The 25,674-nt window shown below is 56.3% G+C and overlaps 1 protein-coding gene across 1 annotated transcript; it reads right to left on the minus strand.

The window, feature by feature from the left end:
• Positions 1-2,253: 2,253 nt before the first annotated feature.
• Positions 2,254-25,674, minus strand: TOP1MT (DNA topoisomerase I mitochondrial). The gene is given in 15 exon segments (XM_031669805.1): positions 2,254-2,447; positions 2,973-3,122; positions 7,874-7,968; positions 8,147-8,274; positions 9,674-9,788; positions 9,987-10,055; positions 13,581-13,680; positions 14,145-14,230; positions 14,232-14,399; positions 14,742-14,883; positions 15,600-15,787; positions 16,476-16,598; positions 19,837-19,958; positions 21,701-21,816; positions 25,523-25,674. Coding segments are annotated over 15 exon segments (1,827 nt in total). The 5' UTR covers positions 25,645-25,674; the 3' UTR covers positions 2,254-2,344.

Below are 25,674 nucleotides of genomic sequence, written 5' to 3' on the forward strand. Positions count from 1 at the left end.
GCTGGAAACCATCATTCTCAGCAAACTATGGCAAGGACAAAAAACCAAACACCACATGTTCTCACTCATGGGTGGGAACAATGAGAACACTTGGACACAGGAAGGGGAACATCACACACCGGGGTCTGTCATGGGGTTGGGGAATGGGGGAGGGATAGCATTAGAAGATATACCTAATGTAAATGACGAGTTAATGGGTGCAGCACACCAACATGGCACATGTATACATATGTAACAAACCTGCACGTTGTGCACATGTACCCTAGAACTTAAAGTATAATTTTAAAAAATTTAAAAAATAGAATAAGACCATCCTGGCTAACACGGTGAAACCCCGTCTCTACTAAGAAATACAAAAAAGTAGCCGGGCGAGGTGGCGGGCGCCTGTAGTCCCAGCTACTCGGGAGGCTGAGGCCGGAGAATGGCATGAACCCAGGAGGCGGAGCTTGCAGTGAGCTGAGATCCGGCCACTGCACTCTAGCCTGGGCGACAGAGCGAGACTCCGTCTCAAAAAAAAAAAAAAAAAAAAAAAAAAAATTGAATAAGAAGTTATGCTAGAAATATAGATATATGAATATTATTAATCATCAATTTGTAGCATTACTCTTTATTCCAATATAATAATAATCCTTGCTCTACAATTATAACCTAGGAAAAACCAGGCCATACAGAGATAGGAGCTGAAGGGGCACAGTGAGCAGTGACCAGAAGTGTGAGCCTCTGTCATGCCCGGACATGGCCACTAGAGGGCTCCTTGGTCTAGCGGTAATGCCAGTGCCTGGGAAGGCGCCCGTTACTTAGCAGACCATGGTCTAGCGGCAGCACCAGTGCCTGGGAAGGCGCCCGTTACTTAGCAGACCGAGAAAGGGAGTCTCCCTTTCCCGGGGGAGTTAGAGAAGACTCTACTCCTCCACCTCTTGTGGAAGCCGCAGCCTCCGGAGGCCTAACCGTCTCCCTGTGATGCTGTGCTTCAGCGGTCACGCTCCTGTTTCGCTTTCATGTTCCGCCCTGTACACCTGGTCTGCCTTCTAGATAGCAGTAGCAGAATTAGTGAACGTACTAAAAATCTTTGAAACGCATAGAAGAAATAATGGCATAAGCTGTCCTCTCTGCCTCAGCTGCCAGGTAGGGAAGGGCCCCCTGTCTGGTGGACACGTGACTTGCATGACCTTACCTATCACTGGAGACGACTCACACTCCTGACACTGCCCTTTTGCCTTGTATCCAATAAATCACAGCGCAGCCAGGCATTCGGGGCCACTACCGGTCTCCGCGTCTTGGTGGGAGTGGTCCCCCGGGCCCAGCTGTCTTGTATCTCTTTGTCTTGTGTATTTATTTCTACGATCTCTTGTCTCTGCACACAGGGAGAAAAACACACAGACCTTGTAGGGCTGGTCCCTACACCGCCTGGCAGAGGAGAGAGCGGCAGAGGCTCCCGCCTGGCAGAGGAGAGAGCGGTAGAGGCTCCCGCGTGGCAGAGGAGAGGGTGGCAGAGGGTGCTGCGTGGCAGAGGAGGGGGCCGCAAAAGGTCCCACGTGGCAGAGGAGGGGGCCGCAAAAGGTCCCACGTGGCAGAGGAGGGGGCCACAGAGGGTCCTGCGTGGCAGAGGAGAGGGCAGCCAACAGGCAGCTCTGGGAGGATACAGGGTTAGGAAACTGAGGCAGGAGGCCATCATAAGAGCTACGTACAAAGAGTGTGGATGTGATGAAAACTAAACAGGGGCCATTGGGCTCTGTGACCAGGCAGTAACTGTGCCCTTCCTGAGTTCCAGGCACCGAAGAACTTGGTGAAGAGTCCAGGCCCCTGCTGAGAGGGTGGCGCGTGTGCAAACGTGGGATCCTTGCCGAAGGTGCTCAGCCTCAGAGCACACGAAGGTGTCTCTCTTCCCCCATCGAGCAGGAACCCGGGGTCCAGGCTCGGACGCTGATTGGATGTGACAGCCCAGCGGACTCCGTGCTCGGGGGTGGAGGCAGTGCTTCAAAGGACAGGGCAGGCGTCAGGGACTTTTCTTTCTCTTTGAGATGGGGTCTTGCTCTGTTGCCCAGGCTGGAGTGCAGGGGCACAATCACAGCTCACTGCAGCCTCAGCCTCCGCTCAAGTGATCCTTCGGCCTCAGGCCTCTAAAATGCCAAGATCCCAGGTGTGAGCCACTGTGCCTGGCCTGGGGACTTTTTCTGTAGTGACACACAAACACTTCACACAACATGGCCTGGGGACTTTTTCTGTAGTGACACACAAACACCTCACACAACATTTTATTGTACAAAATTCCCCAATACTGCTTTAATAGTGAAAAAAAAAAAAAAAACCACAAAAGAAGTTTCAACACAGACACAGCTCGTCATTAGAATTCAAAGTCTTCTCCTGCCATGGCGAGAGCCCAGGCGAACCTCTCCCGCTGTGTTTTGCTGTAGATCTTCTCCACTGGCACCCTGAATCGCTTGCACCTGTGGGAGGCAGTGTCAGCCCGGGCAAGCGGGCAATTCACCCACCTTGAAGGCCAGGTCAGGGCACTGGGGAAGGGCGAGCGTCCTCCGTGCGGCAGGGACACCAGAGCCGGCTGGGGTAGCTGGGGCCTGCTCCTCTAGGCCTGCTCCACCCCACGCATGCCACCACGCTGGAGCATCAGCGAGGTGTCAAAGACAACCTGCTGTGGCCCAGGTGTCCACTGAGCAGGGCGCCCAGCCACCTTCCACTCCCAGTGGGCAGGCTGAGCTCCACAGGCCCTGCTGATGACGCCGAGTCCCAGGCCACTGTCAGCACCCCCACCTCACCCTGTCCATCCCAACGTTCAGGGCAGGGAGAACTGATGACACAGGACGCAGCATCAGGGGTCCCTGTCACAGGGAGGGCCTGCGCTGACCCCAGGGGACACAGGGGACAGGAGCAATGCTGGGACTGAACAGAGGCCTCTGGAAAACCCAGGCCCCCCGGAGGCCACAGGTGGGAACTGAGACCCCAGGCACACGTACCAGGCAATGCTGATCCTGGGGTCCAGGTAGTTGAGCTTGGACGTGCTGAGAGCCACCTGCTTGTTCTCCTCCTTGTCCGTGGCCTGCACACTCAGCCACGCCAGCTGCTCCTGCAGCTTCTCCAGGAGCCGCCTCTTCTTCTCCAGGACACTGGCAAGAGAAGAGGCTGCGAGGCCCCGCGCTGGACTAGTGCCACCTGAGGAGACCTGCACTTCTCCAGCCCTGCCGCCTTCCCTCCCGGTGCAGCCCCGTCCTTAGCACTGTCGTCAGTCATCACAGCAAAAGACCAGCCAGGATCAAAGGCTGAAGCCCAGCCCCACCCCAGCTGCCAAGTCAGATACGGAGGAGCACCCTGGGCAGAGGGTGAGCAGCTCATCAGGACCTGACTCACGGGAGGGTGAGCAGCCCGTCAGCACCTGACTCAAAGGAGGGTGAGATGCTCGACACAACAGACCGAGGCCGGCCCAAACAGGATGAGGGCAGCGGGACTAGGCCCGAGAAAGCAAACACAAATGCCCTTTCACTTCCGGGAAGCCGCTCAGCCCTCCTTCCCAACCCCTTAGGGAAAGCACATTTCAACAGAGACGCCCCTTCCACATTACTCGTACCCTCCAATGCCACAACATCACCCATGCACGCAACCTTTGACCCCAACTCTTCTAGGAATTTTGGCCACAAACACACTCAAACATGCGCGGAAAGACACTTGCACCTGCAGAAATACGGCCGAGAAGGGGGCAGCCCGCCGAGCCGGAAGCATAGGCCCTGGGAAGTGCCTTCCCAGCATGAGCCACATCCCCAAGGGCAGAGGGGCACATGAGGGGCTGCTGTTTATGTGGAAAAAAGGAGGGAAAACAGAGGGAGAGCCAGCATGCACACACAGTCCTTCTGGAAATGCTTAAGAAATTTCTTTTGTCTTTTTTTTTTTTTTCTTGAGACAGAGTCTCACTTTGTCACCCAGGCCGGAGTGCAGTGGCACAATCTCGGCTCACTGGAACGTCTGTCTCCCAGGTTCAAGTGATTCTCCTGCCTCCTGAGTAGCTGGGACTACAGGCATGTGCCACCACGCCCGGCTAAGTTTTTGTTTTGTTTTGTTTTGTTTTTGTATTTTTAGTAGAGAGGGGGTTTCACCATGTTGGCCATGATGGTCTCAAACTCCCAACCTCAAGTGATCTGCCTGCCTCGGCCTCCCAGAGTGTTGGGATTACAGGCGTGAGCCACCGTGCCTGGCCAGGAAATGCTAAAGAAATTTCACGGCCGGGCGCGGTGGCTCAAGCCTGTAATCCCAGCACTTTGGGAGGCTGAGACGGGCGGATCACGAGGTCAGGAGATCAAGACCATCCTGGCTAACACGGTGAAACCCCCTCTCTACTAAAAAAAATACAAAAAACTAGCCGGCCGAGGTGGCGGGTGCCTGTAGTCCCAGCTACTCAGGAGGCTGAGGCAGGAGAATGGCGTAAACCTGGGAGGCGGAGCTTGCAGTGAGCTGAGATCCGGCCACTGCACTCCAGCCTGGGCGACAGAGCGAGACTCCGTCTCAAAAAAAAAAAAAAAATTTCACAGCAGCTGCCTCTGGGGACAGGTCAGGGGTGGGTCACAGCCTTATTTTTCACTGAATACCCTTTAGTCCAATGGACATTTCCTTCACACATGCCACTATTAAAAACAGACCCCTGCATCTCACGATGCTCGTCCTGAAAAGTTTTACCCTTTAAGAACCACAGCCATGCCAGGAGCAGTGGCTCACACCTGTAATCCCAGCACTTTGGGAGGTCGAGGCGGGCGGATCACGAGGTCAGGAGATTGAGACCATCCTGGCTAACATGGTGAAACTCTGTCCCTACTAAAAATACAAAAATTAGCCAGGCGTGGTGGCGTGCACCTATAATCCCAGCTACTCAGGAGGCTGAGGCAGAAGAATTGCTTGAACCCAGGAGGCGGAGGTTGTGGTGAGCCGAGATGGCACCATTGCACTCCAGCCTGGGTAACAGAGCGAGACTCCATCTCAAAAAAAAGAACCACAGCCACAATAATGAGGAATGAATGAAAGAGGGAACATCACAAAGAAAGAAAAAAGATAATATGGGAATACTGTGAATAACTGGGCACCAGCCAGTTAGACACCCTAGACTAAACAAATTCCCAGAAAGATACAAACTACCAGAACTGACTCACGAAGTATAGAAAATATGAGTAGAACTAGAACAAGTGATTGTATCAGTAACTTTAAACTTCTCTCAAAGAAAAGCCCAGGCCTAGATGGTTTCACCAGTGAATTCATTTAACAAACTGACCCTAGCCACACACAGCAGTGCAAGCCTATAGTCTCAGCTATTTGGGAAGCTGAGGTGGAAGGATTGCTTGAGCCCAGGAGTTCAAGACCAGCCTGAGCAACACAGCAAGACTCTCTCTCTTTAAAAAGGTACCAATTTTTCATAAACTTTCATGAAATATTAGATATTATATTAAATATTATTCAACTCATTACCAGCATTACCTGATACCAAAATCAATGACATCATAAGAAAACTATAGACTAACATGCTCATGAATACAGAAGCAAAAACCTCAACAAAATATCAGCAAACTGAATCCAGCAATGGACAAAAATGATTACACAATAGGATCAAGTAGGATTTATCCCAGGAATGCAAGGATGGTTTCACATCTGATCATCAATTAGTATAATACATCCTATCAATATAAGGAAGGGACAAAAACAAGATCTCAACAGGTGCAGAAAAACCATTTGACAAAATCCAATGCTCTTCATGATTAAAAAAGACCTCAACAAACTAGGAATAGAAGTAAATTTTGTTAACCTGACAAACAGCTTCTGTGAAAAACCTACAGTTAACATCATATTCCGTGATAAAAGCATGAGAATTTTGTCCCCAGTATCAGGAACAAGGCAAGGATGTCCCACTCATGTCCAGTGTACTGGAGATTCCTGCTAGGTCCATAATGCAAAAATATGAAATAAAAGGCATATGATTGGAAAAGAAGTAAAACTATCTCTGTTTGCATACAATATGGCCTTTATAGATACAGTCCTAAGGGCCAGGCACGGTGGCTCATACTTGTAATCTCAGAGCTCTGGGAGGCCAAGGCAGGATTGCTTAAAGCCAGGAGTTCAAGAGTAGCTTGGGCAACATACAAAAATTTTCTTAGTGTAAAAGTTAGCCAGGTGTGGCGGTTCACACCTGTGGTCCCAGCTATTCAGGAGGCTGAGACATTTGGCTGTCCACATACAAGAGGATGACCCTGGGCCCTTCCCTCAGATCACACACAAAAATTAACTCAGAACCAATGACCCAAATGTAAGAGTAAACCTATAAACCTCTTAGGAGAAAACAGAGAAATCTATCTTCATGGCCTTGGGTTAGGTAAAGCCTTCTCGGACGTGACACAAAAATAAGCTACAAAAGAAAAAAAACAGATGAACTGGACTCATTCAAATCTTAAAATGTGTCACAGGACACCAACAAGAAAGAACAAAGACATTGCCGGGCATGGTGGCTCATGCCTGTAATCCCAGCACTTTGGGAGGTCGAGGTGGGTGGATCACCTGAGGTCAGGAGTTCAAGACCAGCCTGACCGATATGGTGAAACCCCATCTCTACTGAATTACAAACATTAGCCAGGTGTAGTGGTGTGTGTCTGTAGTCCCAGCTACTCAGGAGGCTGAGGCAGGAGAATTGCTTGAACCCAGGAGGCAGAGGTTGCAGTGAGGCAAGATCGCGCCACTGCACTCTAGCCTCGGCGACAGAGCAAGACTCCATCTCAAAAAAAAAACCGGGGGGGGGGGGTGCTGGGCATGGTGACTCACGCCTGTAATCCCAGCACTTTGCACTTTGGGAGGCTGAGGTGGGCAGACTGCCTGAGCTCAGGAGTTCAAGACCAGCCTGGGCAACACGGTGAAAGCCCGTCTCTACTAAAATACAAATAATTAGCTGGGCATGGTAGTGGCGCCTATAATCCCAGCTACTCAGGAGCCTGAGGCAGGAGAATTGCTTGAACCCGGGAGGCAGAGATTGCAGCGAGCCGAGATCACACCATTGCACTCCAGCCTGGGCGACAGAGCAACACTGTGTCTCCAAAGGAAAAGAAAAAAAAGAAAGAAAGAACAAAGACAACCCAAGAGTGGGAGAAACATCGACGTGCTCTGCCAGGTCAGTAATAAAGTGACCACCCGACCAAAACATGGACAGAGGATCTGAGCAGTCATTCTCCAGAGACAATACAGAAATGGGCAACAAGCACCTGCCAAGAGCACCCACGATCCGACCCACTTCACACCCACTGGGCTCTTTCCGACACACGGAAAACTGACCCTACAGTGGCGCCGGGACAGAGGAGTCGGGGCCCTCACGTGCTGCTGGTGAGGAGGGGATGGTGCCGCCGCCCTGGAGAAGAGTCTGGCACCTTCTTCTCATTTCCTGACCCCACAAAGACAATCACAAACCTCAGCAGCCAGGGTCTCCTCCTCCCATGGCTCCGTATGTCCCACTCTTGTCCACAAGGCATAGAGTTTGTATTTTGAAAAATCACAAAGTTGGCCAGGTGCGGTGGCTCAGGCCTGTAATCCCAGCATTTGAGATGCCGAGTCAGGAAGATCACTTGAGGCCAGGAGTTTGACCAGCCTGGCCAACATGGAGAAAACCCGTTTCTACTAAATAAATGAATTAACCGGGCATGGTGGTGCATGCCTGTAATCCCAGCTACTTGGGAGGCTGAGGTAGGAGTCGCTTGAACCTGGGAGGTTTTTATAAAAATAAAAAATCACAAAATAACAATTGAAGAGGAAAACAAAACTGGCCTTGGGAAGGCAGGTCCAAAGCTGCCACATCTCGGTTGGGACAGGGCCCCGGGAGAAGGCGTCTGAGGTCACGGGTACTCACCTCCTGGACTTGTCATCCCCTTGGGCTTTGTGCTCGGCCCTGGCCTTCCTCAGCTGTGCCCTGGCCTCAGCCACCTGCTCCTTCTTCACCTGGATCTGCAGGGAAAGGGTCCAGACAGGGCTGCCCCTCCCTGTCCCACACCAGCCGCTGCGCCCACACCCTCCCACACCCTCCATGCCCACCGCGGCTGGCTCCCCGGCCTGTGCCGAGGCTCTGGGAAGTGGGGAGGGGTCCCTTGAGGGCTGGGCTGGGGGCTCTCCTGGGAGCTGCTACCTTGGTCTGGAGATTCTGCATCGACTTCTCAAACGTGCTGGAGGTCGCTCGCTGATGGTTGCAGAGAATGGCCACGGCTCGGTTGGCTCGGTTGTAGGATAAGATCTTGGCTGCTATGCTGTCCTCGGCTGAGAGGCACGGGCTGTCAGAAGCAGCACCCATGGGGCAGCCGCCCTCCCTGTCTGCCCTGAGTCGGACTTACTCAACGCGCCACACAGCACAGCCCCTTCCACTCACACAGGCACCCGCTGGGATGGGGAGAGCGAGGGCCGAGGGTCAGTGACCCTCCGAGGTGGCCCCGAGAGCAGGGCCCAGCGTCTTTAACCACAGCAAGGCCTCGGGTGTGGCCACAGCACAGGTAGCACCACCCAGGCCTTCCAAAGCCCTGTAGCAAGAAGGAGGCCCAGCCACCTGGACAGGTGAGTCTGCGGGGCCCTGCCTGTCACAAGTCCCCAGCACCTGGTTTCCCTGGCAACACCCCCTCAAGGTACCATGTTGTCTCCATTTTCCAGTCAGGAACGAGATTCAGAGAACGTAAGCACTGGCCCCAGACACCTGCTGGAGCGGCCACTCCTTCACGCCCCTCCTGCACAGCCCACCCAGCTCTGGAAGTGCGTCCGCAGGGGGCCCAGCACCTTCGTTTCCTCTCCCAGGCCCAGCCTCGACCCCTATGTCCTCACCCAGAATCTCCTGCCTCCCTCGGTGGAGGGAGCATCTCTGCTGGGGCTCTCACCTGGATGCCAGCTAGCTCCTTCACATCCCACAGCCCAACGCTGCCCCAGCTCGCAAGGGTGTCCCCAGGGCAGCACAGCACCAGCCTCTGAGGCCCATGGGTGCACACAAAACACAGGCCGAGCGTCAGTGCCCGAGTGCCCGGACTCGGTGCCTCCTCCAGGAAGCCCTGCTTGGGGAATGCGGAGGGCACCGGGGTGGGAGGCACCCTCTGGACGAGTCTGTGCGTCTGATCTGCCCGGACATCACGGAGCAGCCCGGACATCACCACGGAGCAGCCCGGACATCACGGAGCAGGGGCAGCACCAAGGGCAGAGGGAGGAGAGGCCCTCGCCGAGCTTGGACGGCCTCCCCAGGTTGATGGCAGGGGACTAAGAGCAGAAGCTCTAAGCTCTAAGAGCAGAAGCTGAGGCAGGGGCTGCGGACAGAGGCCCAGAGGTCAGGGTGCTCAGACAGCTGAGGGCAGGAGGGGCAGAACCACCGGAAAGTGCAGAGGCCTCCTGGGCCTTCAAGAAAGAACCCTGAGGAGGAGCTGAGGAACAACCGCCTCAGCAACAGGGGCTCCCCGCAGGGAGCACATGGCTGGGATGCCTGGGGTCCCGAGGGCCAGCACTTCCCTCCTCCTCCCCAGGACTCCGGCCACCCAGGCCGCCAAGCAGCCAGCCCACAGCCTCAGCCCATTTCCCAAAGAAGCGGCCCCACCCCGAGGCTCACTCAACAAGGGCCAGCAGGGGAGCCCTGCCTGGGGCAGGGGCCACGCTCCCCGGCGTGAGTGTGGGTGTGGGGCCTGCTCACCACGTGTCAGGGCCCGCAGCTGCTCCTGCAGAGTGACGGAGGCGTTGTAGGTCCGGAACACCTTGGCCGTCAGCCCGTCCATCAGCTCGTGGAGGTGTTTGTTCAGGCTGGTCGTCTGGGGAGGAAATGGTCTCTATAATTACGTGGTTTTGTGGGGCCGTCCCAGCCTCCCACGGAAAGGAAAGGGCATTTCAGCCGTCGGGTCAGGCCAAACCCTGGGCCTTGCTATGAGAGATGGAGCCAGACTCAGCAGCCACACCCTCTCGCCGGGTCCTGCCGCCGCCCACTGCTGAGGAAACACGAGCCGGCTTACGGTGAGCCTGTCGAAGAGGTCGTCCTGGGGGTCCTTGTTCTTCATAAAGAGCTCTAAGTTCTTGTACACCTGAAGGAGAAAGAAGGAATTTCAGAGGACAGAAGAAACCCGAATCAAGGGAGGGCATGAAGGGCATCTATGCAGAGCCTGGAAGCCCACGGGAGGCTTCCCTGAGGAAGGTGGCCCGAGCAGCATCGCTGTCACCTGTCGGCACCCTCCCCCGACACGGCCCCTGCCCTCCAATGCGGCCGTCACCGCTAACACACGTACGGGCGGCGTGCTCAGGAGGTGGGTGCAACTCCTGCCCTGCAGTTAGTTCCCCTGGGTGACCGCGGCAGGTGGCCCGGAGTCCCCAGCTCCTTCTTCCATCCATGCCGGATTTCCACCAGGTGACCCCACACCCTTGTAATGTGGGACACTCATCTGACATCACAGGACCTCAGGACCTTTGGGGTGCCCGTGTCCAACCTCCCTCCACCAGTCCCTTTGGGGAGAGGACACTCAATCCTTTCTGACGAGACCAACTCTGCTCCGAGGAAACACCAGCCTGCGCCTGCACCTGCCTGCCCTCCCCTTGGTTTCACCTGCTGGTCCTCCCTGAGCGCTGGGCATCGGCTCCAGCGCGGAGGTTGCTGTGGCGTGTGCACTGCTCTCTCCAGCACCGGCATGGCAGCCCTCCCTCACCAGACACAGGCAGGAGGCCTCACACCCCCAGCCGACCCCCTTACCATCCTTGTACCACAGCTGATGAACCCCATTCGACAAACCCACAGGCACCGGGACACGGCGGGAAGCCCCGGCCCACAGCTCCCGACCTCCGGCTTCTTCCCTCATCCTCCTCCACACGTTTGGTTTCATACCGCTGATCCTGACGAGGCTTTACGTCCCGCCTTTTCTTTTTTTTTTTTTTTTTTTTTTTGAGACGGAGTCTCGCTCTGTCGCCCAGGCTGGAGTGCAGTGGCCGGATCTCAGCTCACTGCAAGCTCCGCCTCCCGGGTTCACGCCATTCTCCTGCCTCAGCCTCCCGAGTAGCTGGGACTACAGGCGCCCGCCACCTCGCCCGGCTAGTTTTTTGTATTTCTTAATAGAGACAGGGTTTCACCCTGTTAGCCAGGATGGTCTCGATCTCCTGACCTCGTGATCCGCCCGTCTCGGCCTCCCAAAGTGCTGGGATTACAGGCTTGAGCCACCGCGCCCGGCCCTGCCTTTTCTTTAGGCCACACGCATTCCATTACCGAGTGCTCCCCTCAACAGCACTGTAAATGGCTGGCTAGTCCTGTCTGGACAGAGTGCGACTCCCCGTCCCGGCCTGCACCGCGGCCGACGCTTCACCGTGGCAGGGGCACTGCAGTGAGCGCCCCCTCGCCTCTTCCTTTTGTGTGTTGGCTTTTGTCTCCTACCTCCAATTAACTCATCCCTTAGGACTGACTTCCCGACCAGACTGCCTGAGGCCTGGCCCTGCCAGGGACTCCTGTTTCTCTGCTGCCATTTCTGTTTTTGAACGGCTCCACCCCATCCCATAGTGGGGTCACATTACTTTTTTGTTGTTTAATTTTTGGAGACTAGGTCTGGCTCTGTCACCTGGGCTGGCGTGCAGTGGCACGATCATAGCTCACTGCAGTCTCCAACTCCTGGGCTCCAGCAATCCTCTCACCTAGCCCTCCCAAGGTGTCTGGACTACAGGCATGGGCCTTGCGCCCGGCCTGAGTCACATTTGTGCTTTTGAGGTGCAGGGAGGTCGTGCGTGGATCTGTCCAACGTCACTGCGATGTGGTGCCCACCCAGAGAGGGGATACCATCACTCTTCAGGACAGCCATTCAAAGGTGAGGATGCTCCCCAAATTCCAATCTTGCTTCAAGCCAGTCTGGAGACCAGAGATTTACCCAGCCCTTCCCGACCGCACTCATACCTCTGGGCATCGATGCTAGTGGAGCGAGGGGCTGTGGGGGTGGTGGGCAGCCACAGGCTTAAGTCCCGCCCATAGCCCCTGCAGCAGAGGAAAGCGGGCATGGTGGCAGCCCCTCCCAGGTGCACTGGCGTGAAAGTGTCCCCCAAATTCGTGTCCTCACCAGAACCTCAGAATGTACCTTTTTTTATTTTTTTAAGACAGAGTCTCGGCCAGCCACAGTGGCTCACGCCTGTAATCCCAGCACTTTGGGAGGTTAAGGCGGGTGGATCACAAGGTCAAGAGTTCAACACCAGCCTGGCCAACATGGTGAAATCCTGTCTCTACTAAGAATACAAAAATTAGCCGAGCATGGTGGCGGCGCCTGTAGTCCCAGCTACTCGGGCAGGAGAATCGCTTTAACCCAGGAGGTGGAGGTTGCAGTGAGCTGAGATCACACCACTGCACTCTAGCCTGGGCAACAGCACGAGACTCTGTCTCAAAAAAAAAAAAAAAAAAAAAAAAAAGGGTCTCATTTTGTCACCCAGGCAGGAGTGCAGTGGAGTGATCAAGGCTCACCACAGCCTCAACCTCCCAGGCTCAAGCAATCCTCCCCCACCTCAGCCTCTGGAGTAACTGGGACCACAAGCATGCACCATCACGTGCAGCTAATTTTTATTTATTTATTTTGAGACAGAGTCTTGCTGTCGCCCAGGCTGGAGTGCAATGGCACGATCTCAGTTCACTGCAAGCTCTGCCTCCCGGGTTCACGCTATTCTCCTGCCTCAGCCTCCCGAGCAGTTGGGACTACAGGCTCCTGACACCACGCCCAGCTAATTTATTGTATTTTTAGTAGAGACAGGGTTTCACCATGTTGACCAGGAGGGTCTCGATCTCCTGACCTTGTGATCCGCCCACCTCGGCCTCCCAAAGTGCTGGGATTACCAGCATGAGCCACCGTGCCCGGCTGTTTTTTTAATTATTATTTTAGAGACAGGGTCTCATTATGTTGCCCAGGTGGTCTCAAACTCCTGGGCTCAAGTGATCCTCCCCCCTCAGCCTCCCACAGCACTGGAATTACAGGAGTGCACCACCATGCCAGGCCAGAACGTGACCTTATTTAAAAATAGAGTCTTTAGAGACTGTTACGACGAACACATAGAAAGAGTGGGGTGGGCCCTAACTCCAATACGACAGCGTCCTTGTGAGAAGACACAGAGGCAGAGACGCAGCGAGAGGCAGCCTCAGACCAAGGACACCCAGGATCCGCGGTCCCACCGGATGCTGGGAAGGCAGGAGGATCCTCCCCGAGTGTGGGTAGAGTGCGGCTCTGCCAGCACCTTGACTCGGACTCTGGCCCCCAGGACTGAGCGACAATAAATGTCTGTTGTTAAACCACTGGGTCTGCACTGTCTTCCTCCAGCAGCCCTGGGAGATGCTCCAGCCGGGGGGCAGGAGCCAAAGCTGGTGTGACAGAGGCACCCTGCTCAGCCCCCGACCAGCTCCCTTGTGACCCCTTGGGTCTACCATGGGGCATAGCCTCTCCTTCACCCTCACCCTCATCAGCCCCAGCACAGCGGGCCTCACCCAGCAGACAGGACGTGGCAAATGGGCCACAGACCCCACAGCAGCTCTGGCACGACCCCAAAAACATCCAGAGCAAACACGTGTCACGTAGGGAGGAGCAGCCGGCCGCGAGGGCACTTACAGGCTTCTCCACCGGGACTCTGTTGTTGTAGCGGATGGAGTCCTTCCCCAGGAAGTCAAATTCCACCACGTGCTGGCAGCCGTCGGCCACACGCATTCAGCTGCCACACGCATTCACGCCACACACATTCACGCCACACGCAGGCACGCCACACACATTCACGCCACACACATGCACGCCACACATGCAGCGCCAGCTACTACATGCACGCCACACACAGTGCACGCCACATGCACATGCACGCCACACACATGCACGCCACACACATGCACGCCACACACATGCACGCCACACACAGGCACGCCACACACAGGCACGCCACACGCATGCACGCCACACAGGCACGCCACACACGTGCACGCCACACGCGTGCACGCCACACGCATGCATGCCACACGCGTGCACGCCACACACAGGCACGCCATACGCATGCACACCACACACATGCACACCACACACACAGACACGCCACACACACATGCACATACACCACACAATGCACATGCACACCCTACACACATTCACACCCACACACGTGCACACGCACACACACCCCCATCAGACTGCAGTTCCACCCCACACACAGGCCCACATCGCCACACTGTGCCATCCAACTGGGTGTCCTCGCCAGGAGAGCCAGGATGAGGAGCCCCAGGAGGCGAGAAGGCCGCGTACCTTATCGATGAAATACAGGGCCACCGCCCGCTGTCTCGTCTTCATTTCCTGAGACTTCCAATCAGCCCGGTACTGGGAGCGGATCTCGTCCACAAATCCCCGCAGGCGTCGAGCTGTTTCAAACTTCTGCCAAGCTTTCTCCCCCTAAATGAAAAAAATAACAGGAAAGAAAACATTCGTATTCCTGTTAAATAATGGAGGAGGCTGTCAACTCTCCCTGCCCCAAACCTCCTGCTTCTCCACTCGATGGTGGAGTGGTCAGGGGCTGGGGCAGCAAATCCAGCTGGGTGATGCTGGCAGTGAGCACCCACGTCCACTCCTGGCTTTGGGGCTTGTGGCTGCTGGCACAGCATGACCTCAGCGCGGGCTGGCCGACTCCCAGCCCATCTCAGAAGCCTCTGCCGGTGCCCGGCTTACATACCTCCCTGCCAGCGTCCTCAGGGAGACCTCCCGGGGAGGAAACGCCCTGCTGAGCCCCGCGCTCACCTTCAGCTTCGAGCAAGGGTTCAGCATGACGTACTTGATGGAGTTCTGAATGCTCTCGGTCCACGCTGCCAGCCACATGACAGTGTTATCAGAGCGCACCTCCTTCCACTGGTGCCCCGCCGGTGGCTTGGGGATCGAGTCCCTGCAGCAGAACAATGACACAAACGTAACTTGGAGACCTTATTCTCTGGAATGCAAGCAAAAGGAGCTGCTCTGCTCAACCATCCCACTTGGTGGCCATGGTAGTGGCATGGCTCCTGACCGAGTCTGGCATCAGAGGTGGCCTGCCTGGCAGCTCAGACAAAAGCAGCCGCTCAATCTGTGCTCTGCACACACAGGAAGGCCACGGTGCACCAGGAGGCTGGGCGGCCACCCAAGCAAGGGATCGCTCTGTTCAAACCTCTCAGCACCAACTGGGATGAAGAGTGCCCTGCTCCACACAGCCTGGCCACTGGAGGTCCTGCAGGCAGGGTCCCTACTCCACACTGTGGTCACACGGTACAACAGGCGGCCCAGCAGTCCCCTCTCCACCACTTGGAATGTCCCTCCAACAAGTTCAAAACACCTAATGCTACTGGGCCATCCAGATGGTGTGGGATATGAAAACCACACGGGGGTGTCCTTGGCAGGAGAAAGTCTCAGCCACAGCAAGGCGAGGACTTCTGACCCCGTGGTAAGCACCCTGGGAGGGCCGCCCTTACCCGGCCACACCCGCAGGCTGAGCTCCACAGGAATGGTGTGGGGGTCACCAGCCACACGTTTCTCAGTGTGCCTCCCTCTCCCAGGAGGTGAAGAAAAGCCAGACTCACCCAGGTGGCAGGGATCCAGCACCTGCCTGCTGCCCGCCCGGCCACGTACCTGCTGCAGTTGATGACCACATCCTCCGGCATGACCCTCCTCTTCAACATCCCCATCTTGGGATGGTTGCCACGGCCACGGAACAAGCCGGGCGGCTCAGTCTTGAAATTGCCTATTTTTTCTCGGTGACCATCTAAAATACAGTAGCCGAACTCTTGCTGAAGTTTTTCGGCCTCTTCTTTTAGCTTCTGAGTTAATAAAACAGTCAGTAGATGTTACCAGTGAAGAGAAGAGGACAGGCCTCAGTCCCTTGTTGCTCACCTGGGACCACCCTGCTCTGGCTAACTCAGCTGGGCCCTCAAAGCCCTTCACAATCCATGGAGGTCGCAGGGGCAAGGGACAGTGCAGGTGGGCACACAGGGGGCACCAGGAGCCACGGCCCAACCACCCCATGGTCTGGACTCCCCGGCCCCTGCGCAGGCTTCGGCTGTTTTAGGCCTGAGCAGCAAAGCCAGGGGGAGGGAGCGTGGCTGCCCGCCATGGAGGAGGAGGGCTAAGGGAATCCCTGAGAAGGCCACATGGAGATCACAGCACGGCAGGTTCCTGTTAGATGTAGGGAGACGCATGGCACAGAACAGCGAGAAGCCGACTGGCCTGCACAAGCCCCGCCCTCAGCCCACAACCCGTCTGGGAACCCACCCTTTATCAATGATGGTAAATCACTCATCCATTTCAAACTGGCTTTACTCTCAAATGTGCTCTGGGGAAGCGGAACGACACTTCAGCACACGCAGGGGCACTAAGGCTGCCAAGCCAAGAGCAGCTTTGTGAGAAGGGGCTTCTCTAAGGCCACAGGCCTTTCTCAGCCTTTGGGCCAGGCTGGCCTCTCATTCCCAGGGGCCACTTTGGGTCACACAACGCTCGAGTCAGCCCAACCTGCTTCTCCTCCCTGGTCAGCACTTTCCGGGCTGCGGCCTTGTCCACAAAGTATCTGTGGATCTCCGTGAAGTCACACTTGTCCAGGCTCTTGATGACTTCTCTCTCTTCCACTGTCATTTCCTGCACAAACCACAGACACGCACTCACCATGTCTGACGGAGGCGTGCGTGCGACGGGCAGAACCTGTGCAGGCCTGCGGTCCCGTGAACAGGGCCTCTCCCCGCAGACCCCACAGTTAGAGCTGGGTCTGTTGTTGCAGGGGTGGAGTGGGGTGGAGCAGCCGAGGGCACAGTTCTCCAAAAGCAACTTCACAACAAGTCAGGAGTAAAACTGGCTAAAACCTTTGACTCAGTAATTCCACTTTGAGATCCATCCTAAGTAAACTCTCCAGTATGAAAACGAGCATGACGATGGCACTAAGGGCAACAGCAGAAACGCCATGACCGGACAGAGCGGGATAAACGATGGGGAGCTCATTTGGTGAACGTGATGGGATTCAGGAGGCCAAAGTCTCAGTCCATACGTGCTGCTGCAACGAAATCCCGGGGACGGGTCAGTGATAAACCACAGTCACAGCTCTGGGGGCTGGAAGGCTGGGATCAGGGCCCCGGCATTTGATGTCTGTGGAGGACCCAGTCCCTGCTTCTGAGAGGGTGCCCTGAAGGCTGTCCTCACGCAGTGGAGCGGGGACAGAAGGACAGAAGGGGCCCAGCTAATTCCACCCAGCCCTGCCCTAAGGCCCTAAATTAATCCTAAGGGCTGCAGCAAGGCAGTGTCCTCACAGCCCAATCAGCTCCTGAAGGCCCTACCTCTGTCCTGTGGCGCTGGGGATTCAGTTTCAAGGTGAATTTTGGAAACCACAGAAGAAAACAGTTTGATGATGATCTACCCGTGTGGAGACTAAACAGGATAAAATACCGAGTGGGGAAAACATTACATGCACACTGATCACACTCACACGAAAACTAGTGCCCAGGAGAAGCCAGGACACGGGAACAGGAGACGCTGACCTGAGGGAGAGCCGCAGGTCACAGGCAAGTGTTTCTCCTCTCATTTCCTACACAACAAAAACTCTGTACAGCCCATGGCCAAAAGCCCAGGCTTGCGGGCACCAGCTCACGGTCCCAGTCCAGGCTCGGCCACTCAGGCGTGGGAGACCTCAGGAGCTGCTGCTAAACCGTGTCTCACTGTGGGATGGGGACGACCCGCCTCTGCCGAGGAGCTCAGGTGCGACACCATCTGTGCCGGACAGAGCCCTGCTCGGCCACAACCGCGGGCTCAGGTCTGTCCCTGTGTCTCCCGGGGCCCTCGGATCGACCATCTGTGCCGGACGGAGCCCTGCTCGGCCATCTACCGCCCATTCCAGTTCTGCTGCCTTGCGACGCTGCCTCCCTTCCTAGCTCTGCTAGTGACTAGAAGTGCTGACCGGGAGCGCGGAGCTGAGGACAGTCCGTGTGTCAGCTGGCACCACTCGGATCGACCAAGCTGTGGTGACAGGCAGAGGGGTGGCATCAGGACAGAGGAAGAGGGTCCACAAGCAGGGCCCACACAGGGCACAAGGAAGCACAGGCTCCAGCAGCTGGCTCAGGGCAGTCAGACACCCACATGCAAAGCACGAGCCTCGGCCTCTACCCCACACAGTAACCAAAATTAACTCAGAGTTCCACCTAAACTAAGCCCACCTCAATGGAAACCTAAAACCAAGACTTCTGGGAAAAACATAGGAGGAAATCTTTGTGCTGCTGAATTAAGCATATTTCTTAGACAAAACAACAAAAGCACAACCTGTGACAAAACATGATACACGGGACCTAGTCAGTATTCCAAACTCCTGACCTTCCAAAGACATTGTTAAGAGAATGCAAATATAAACTACAAACACCATGAAAAAGTTTTACAGGCCGGGCGCGGTGGCTCAAGCCTGTAATCCCAGCACTTTGGGAGGCCGAGACGGGTGGATCACGAGGTCAGGAGATCGAGACCATCCTGGCTAACATGGTGAAACCCCGTCTCTACTAAAAATACAAAAAACTAGCCGGGCGTGGTGGCGGGCGCCTGTAGTCCCAGCTACTCGGAGGCTGAGGCGGGAGAATGGCGTGAACCCGGGAGGCGGAGCTTGCAGTGAGCCGAGATCGCGCCACTGCACTCCAGCCTGGGCGACACAGCGAGACTCCGTCTCAAAAAAAAAAAAAAAAAAAAAGTTTTACAAATCCTATTTCTGATAATGGACTTAAAACAGGACACAAAAGTACTCACCATAAAAGAGGCTGATAAACTCAATAACTAAGTTAACATTTTCTGCTTGGAGACCTCACTGAGAAACGAAAAGGCAAAGTCTGGGAGATGATATCACAGCACGTGCAACTGGCAAAGAAGCTGTATCCAGAATGCATTTTCAGAACTCCGATAAATTAGCGAGGAATATGCAAGCAACTCAATTTTTTAAACAGACAGAAGTTCACAAACGAAAATACTGAAATGACACATGGGTACACCAAAAGATGCTTAAATATCACTTCTCATTAGGGAAACGCAAACCATACCCACGGTGAGGTGTCACCTCGTGCCCACTAGAGAGGCGCCTCACACCCGTGGCAGGCTGTGGACAGTTCAGCCTGGCGTTTCCAGTAAGCTGGACACACATGTAGCCCGTGACCCAACAACTTCACCCCTAAGTCCTGTGGGAATGTTCGTGGCAGCTTTACACACGCAAAGGCCAAAAACAGGAATTAATCAAACACCCACGAACAGGGAAATGGACTAGCACGAGTCACACGACGCAGGAAACGGGACCTAGCCAGAGCCAGGCAGAAGCCGTGGGACAGCAAGTCGGGGCGAGTCTTGCAGGTGTGGTGCCGACAGAAACCCCGCAGGGCACAAAGCCCACGGCACACACATGAAACCAGTCGGGCCACGGGCGAAGGGCAGTCACCTTGAAAATGAGCAAGGAAAAAACCTTGAGGGAGCACCCTCCCCTCCAAAGAGCTTCTCACCAAACCTGTCTTCCCGGGGGCTGGGAAATGGCAGTGGCCTCCTCCACTCTCCCTCTTACATGCCAGACCCCTGTCCTTTCAGCGGTCCATGGAGTCAGGCTACCACCAATCCGGCTCCACACCCACGGCCTGCCTGAGAAGGGAAAGGTCTGAGGTGCACTAGGTCGGGCACGCTGGCACCGCCTATGGTCCCAGCTACTCAGGAGGCCGAGACAGGAGGATGGCTTGAGCCCAGGAGCTCGAAGCGAGTGGCCACGCAGCGGCACCGGGAACTTGCAAGGGGCGTCCAGAGGCGGCACTGCAGAACCTCAGGGGCCTGGCCAGCCAGGTCCAGGACAGCTGTGGCGGCCGCCCAGGGTACCTACCTTTCGCCAGTCATTAAAGAAGTTCTTCCGGAAAACCTCCTTTGTTGTGTATTCATGATCCAACATCCTCCCATAAAAAGTGGCCACCTCCTCCGCTTTCACGCTCAATCTCATGGGCTTTCCTGTAGGCATCAAAAGACACATCACATGAGAGAGCGGCCACAGGCTTGGCCTCCAGCTGACATGACTTCATTGCTTTAAACTACGCTTTCGTGCGTACTATGCCAAGAGCAAGAAGCTAGGCCTTATTCCGTAAGTTCAGCAGCATGTTCTACATGACAAACGACAATCACCCTGCGTGGAGGTGACCACCACAGTGATCTTGGAGTGGGTGGTGAAAACGCTGCAGATTTCAGGTGCTACTGATTTCTTCTCCTTTAGCACTTTACTTTGCTACTACATTTATATTACATGAAAATGGAACATGTACAATTTTAAAACACACCAATCTCTACAAAATTACGGAAGCAAAATAAAAGTTAATGCTTCAAAGCAGAAAACGGAATAACTGTAAGTGTAACCTTGTAAAACTCTGCCAGCCTCTGTCCCACCAGTCCCTGCGTTTTCTTCTAAGATCGGTATGGTTTAGAGATGCAGGGGGTGAGCTGGGGCCAGGTGAGCAGAGCGAGAGGCTCCTGGTAGGAATGAGGGTGTTCACCAGGAATTCTTCCAATTGCGTGTCTGAAAAGTTTTCATAAGAAAATTTTAGAGAAATAAAGGCATAATCATTTGGTAACAAGGAAGAAGGTATTCCTGATAACTAGCCTCTCAGGACAGAGGACGAGAGGCCCAGAGGCCAGCAGCACAGGCCCGAGGGGCTCAGTTCCCGCTGCCCCTCTGTGGAGGCTCGGCCCCACTGGGCCCCACGTGACACCACTGCTCCCCGGACTGCCTGCCATGGTCCTGCACGGGTAGTCCTCGCCCGCCACATCCCTCCTGGCCAGGGAGGTCCTGCAGGGCCGCTCTGGGGCGGGCAAGGCGGCCGCTACACTGGGCCAGGGGCACAGCGTGAGACGCTCAGTAAGGCCCCGTGGCCTCCTGTGGGCAGCCCCCACAGACACAGCTAGAACCTCTGTCCCTGTGGAATCTCCAGTTCAGCTTCGGAGAAACAGGCTATGAACAAAAAATGGCATCAAAGCAGCTCAGCGAACTTAGGTGTGCCTGTGACCCGGCAGGGGGCCCACAGGAGGGCTGGCGGGAGGGGCACAGCACGGCGTGGGGGCCCGCCCTGGGGGAGAAGAGGTTTGCTTTTCTTAGAAGGATGCCTTCTAGCAGAGATGAAGAAAATGGGCTGAAGCAGCTAAAATCAGCAGCACAAGAGCCAAGCCGAAGCTCCTCGGCCCTGGGGCAGACAGCAGGGCTCAAGGGCAGGAGGGGTGGGTCCTGCACTGGGCCCTGCTGACCCAGAGCCCCCGGGGTCCCGCCTCTGAGGGTGGCTCAGCGCTCATGTGGATCACGAGCTCCGCTTCTTGCTGAGAATCACAAGCTGGGATCAAGTGACCATTCTGTGATCCACAGGCGTACACGCAGTGCACATACTGTGTATACTCAGAACACACAGGGAACACAGTGGTGCAGGGGAGGGAGGGAGGGTGGGCCTTGCCCAGCGGGTCCTGGACACAACAGGCACAGCCAGTGCAGGCTCAGCAGGAAAGGCAGGGACAGGAGCCCCTGAGCTGCTGCCCTCCAAGCACGGGTCAGTCTTGGTCAGCAGCCCCCACGCATCACTTGCAAGAAGAGGGCACGGAGCGCTCATAGCCAGAAGCCTGCAGCGGGGCTGAGGGAGTAAGCCAGATGCCCACTGGGAGCCCACGCCCAGGGAGCCAAGCACAGGCCGGGGAGGAGCCGCTCCCTGCGTCCTCACCGTCATAGAAGAAACACACTCCATTGGGAAGGGGCTCGTATGGGGGTGCGAAGTACGGGCCCTTGTGCTCCAGCTGTCTCCACTTCACCCTGTCTTCGCGCTTCTCCTCCTCCCACCTAAAGATGGAGACAGCACGTGTCACTCTCCTGGGCCAGGCCCAGTGTGAGCCTCTTCCCCCCTCCCATGGTGGCTCCTCCCTGTGGCTCCCAGCAGGGGGGCCGTGCGGCCTCCACCTCACGGGGGGAGGAAAACAAGGCCTGCAGAGGGAGGCAACCCCCCCTGACCTGAGCCCCGTGCCTGTGCACCCGCCCGTGCCCCACCCACAGTGGCCCGTGGGCTGCTGACCTCAGCCCCCTGCCTGTGCACCCGCCCGTGCCCCACCCATAGCGGCTCGTGCGCTGCTGAGTCACGGATCCCACCAAGCCCGGCTAAGCGGGGAAGGGCAAGGCAACGTGCCTCTCCCAGGCTCTAGGGCCTCTCCCCAGATGGGTCCCTTCAGAGCCGCTCTAGAATCCTCCGGAACCTCTCCATGGGACCGTTTCATTAGCTAAATAAAGGACCTGGCTGCTTATGAGACAGCCCTGCCTCCCAGGAGCTGGATGGAGGGGGCCAGCAGTGCAGCCAGTGGAGAGGCACCACAGCAGGGCGCAGGACCGCCACCCACAGAGGATCGGGCAGGGTGGAGGAGGCCGGGCAGGGAGGGGAGGCCCTGAAGCCAGAAGCCTCAGGGGTTTTCAGGGAAGGGTTCCTGTTGGGCGTGGGGGAGGGCTTGCAATGCACTAACACAATGAGGCTCCACAGGGCTCCCTGCCAAGGTCCCCCTTCCCAGGGCATCCCGGCCTGGCAAGCTCAGCTCTGGAGGTTGGGGGCGGAGGACGGGGACACAGCCAGCATGGTGGCTACAGCCCATCCTAACTCTCCAGGCCAGTCATTGTCTATCCATTGAGGCTCCAGCCAAGCCCAAGCCCAAGCCCGCCCTGAGCCAGCCCTGAGCCAGCACTGCCTCGTAGAAAGGGCTCAACTGAACCCAGACACTGAGAGGGGCCTGGGAGGAGAGGAGCGAGACGGGGCATGGCTGGCAGGCAGTGGGCAGGCTCAGTCAGCAGGGCTGAGGAAAGAGCAAGCCCAGCATCTAGGATGGCCAGTGCAAAGGCCTCAGTGGGAGAGGCTTTGGTGGGAGGGTGGGAGCGCCATCAGGATGGGGGAGAGTGAGATGGACACACCTTCTGAGCCTCCCCCAGACGCACAAGGACAGAAGGTTCCAGATCACACCCCCACCTGCCAGAGCCAGGAGACCCGCACGTGACCCCAGCCAGGTGGTGCTGTCAGGGGCCTGGTGGGCCTGTTCGGCTGGGATGAGTGTCCTCAGAGCAACAGGAAGTCTCTGAAGGGTCTGAGAGAGGAAAGCATGTGCCACTGACATTTCTGAAAGGGCCTTTCTGGCTGTCTCTGCAGAGGAGGGAATGGGCAGGGTTAGAAGAGCCAGAGGCAGAGGTGATAAAGTAGGGAGAAGTTAACCGGCTCAAGAACCTTCCAGGGTGGAGCCCAGCACGGTAGCTCACGCCTGTAATCCCAGCACTTTGGGAGGCTGAGGCAGGCTCAGGAGCTCAAGGCCAGCCTGGCCAACATGGTGAAAGTACAAAAAGCTAGCTGGCAGATACTGCAGGCAGCTGGAGTCTGGGGGAAGAGTCGGGGGAAGGGGGGTTCTGCTGACTCTGCAGAGCTTTTCCATGTCAGGTGAGACCAGCCTCACCCTTCTTACAGGTTTTAGGAGTTCAAGAGAGCCCAGCAGCCCTAATACAGCATGTCTAGGGTGGGGCTGATAGGAGGCGGCATCGCTAAGTACCCTGAAGAATGAAACCTAGACCTCGCCCTCTTAACCTAGACAACGCCTTCTTAGAGAATCAGGGTGTGAGAAAATGTGAAACCACAGGTATCTCAGAACTGACTGATAGGAGCCAGGCGTGGTGGCTCAAGCCTGTGATCCCAGCACTTTGGGAGGTTGAGGTCGGTGGATCACTTGAGGCTAGGAGTTCGAGATCTGCATGGCTAACATGGCGAAACCCCATCTCTACTAAAAATACAAAAATTAGCTAGGTGTGGTGGCTGGCGCCTGTAATCCTAGCTACTCAGGAGGCTGAGGCAGGAGAATCACTTGAACCCAGGAGGTAGAGGTTGCAGTGAGCTGAAATTGCACCACTGCACTCCAGCCTGGGTGACAGGGCAAGTCTCAGGAAATAATAATAATAAAAAAAATAGGGCCGGGCGCGGTGGCTCAAGCCTGTAATCCCAGCACTTTGGGAGGCCGAGACGGGTGGATCACGAGGTCAGAAGATCGAGACCATCCTGGCAAACACGGTGAAACCCCGTCTCTACTAAAAAATACAAAAAACTAGCCGGGCGAGATGGCGGGCGCCTGTAGTCCCAGTTACTTGGGAGGCTGAGGCAGGAGAATGGCGTAAACCCGGGAGGCGGAGCTTGCAGTGAGCTGAGATCCGGCCACTGCACTCCAGCCCGGGCGACAGAGCGAGACTCCGTCTCAAAAAAAAATAAAATAAAATAAAATAAAAAATAAAAATAAAGAACTGACTGACAGTAACACAAAGCCTCTAGGGTAATCACACCATCAGTCTCATTTCACAGATGAAGACACTGAGTTGAAACAACTTGCAGGCCAGCAGCCAGGCAGGGCTGCAGTGCCGGGTGTGCTCAAGCCCAACTGAGCGTCGCACGTTGTGCACGTTGTAGTGACATTCTTTCACCCCTGCAGAGACCCGCGTACCCAGCACCACCATCAGACGCAAGCTGGCTTTCAAAGGGAGACCTTGCTCCAAACCCACCTTTCCACCTGGGTGACTGCAGCCCAGCAGCACTTTTTGGAAAGCACCTACCTGCCTGTGCACCCTCGGAGAGATGCGCCTCAGTGCAGGGCCCACAGCCAGCCCAGCTCCAGGGCAGGCCAGAACTCCCTCCTCCCAAGACGCCCTCCCCCATCTGGGCTCTCTTGGGTCCCAAGATCCTGGAGGCAGACAGGACATTTCTGCGGCATGGCCTTGGGCAGCTGTGCAGGCCCTCAGCTGTGAACGGCTATGGTGACAGCGCACCACCAGGCCACAGAGACACACCACGCTGGAAGCACCAAGTGAATGACGGTGAACCCACTGGCGGAAACTCCTGCAGGATCTCCACGCACCAGTGAGGCTGTCAACTCTCCAGCTCTTCCGAAACCTCCAGCATTTCGTGCGCAGTGACCCAACCCCATGCGGCTACCCCAGGCCCAGTATGCGCCGGCAGGGCTTCTCACATGTCCCCCAGGAAAGCGCCTGGGACCACGAACGGCCACCAGGGCCACTGGATCCATGCGGCGTGTGCCTGGTGATGTAGATACGACAGTGAGTGTCCGCGGTCATGCAGAATCGTCCTGGAGACAACCCGGGAACCGACTCCAGGAAAGGGCGGGTCTCAAAAGACCAGGCACAGCAACAGAAGGTTTTTATAAAGTACCTGACCAAACCCTACAGTGCTGAGGCCCAGGCACAGCTACACAAATGATGAAACCGCAAGCCAAAAAAAGGGGGAGATTTCCCCAAACAGGGTTGGTGGGCTGGTGCCTGGGGAAGGAGGGGTGACGTCACGGGGGGCCTGCACACCCCGGGCAGGAGGCGGGCCGCTCACACCGCGGCAGGCATGCTCTCCCGGCCCGACTTTTGGGAAAACCGGAAGCAGGGCAAGGCCGTCCCACGAGGCCCGTCACTCCCCTTTCTGGACCTAACCCAGCCCGGTGCTCAGGGCCCTCGCCGCCTGCTCAATGGGCCGCCTTACCTGGTTCCACTGCCCTTCTGCGTCCTGCGCGAGCCCGGGACGCCCCGGGAGGCCGGGCGGCGGGGGACCTCCCCGAGCAGCGTCAGAGCCGCCCGGAGCCGCAGCAGCCGCACCACGCGCATCTGCCGGCCTCCGGGAAAGGGCGACAAGCT

The sequence above is a fragment of the Papio anubis genome, chromosome 8 (assembly GCF_008728515.1).
Source record: "Papio anubis isolate 15944 chromosome 8, Panubis1.0, whole genome shotgun sequence".
In the NCBI taxonomy this organism is placed as follows: Eukaryota; Metazoa; Chordata; class Mammalia; order Primates; family Cercopithecidae; genus Papio; species Papio anubis.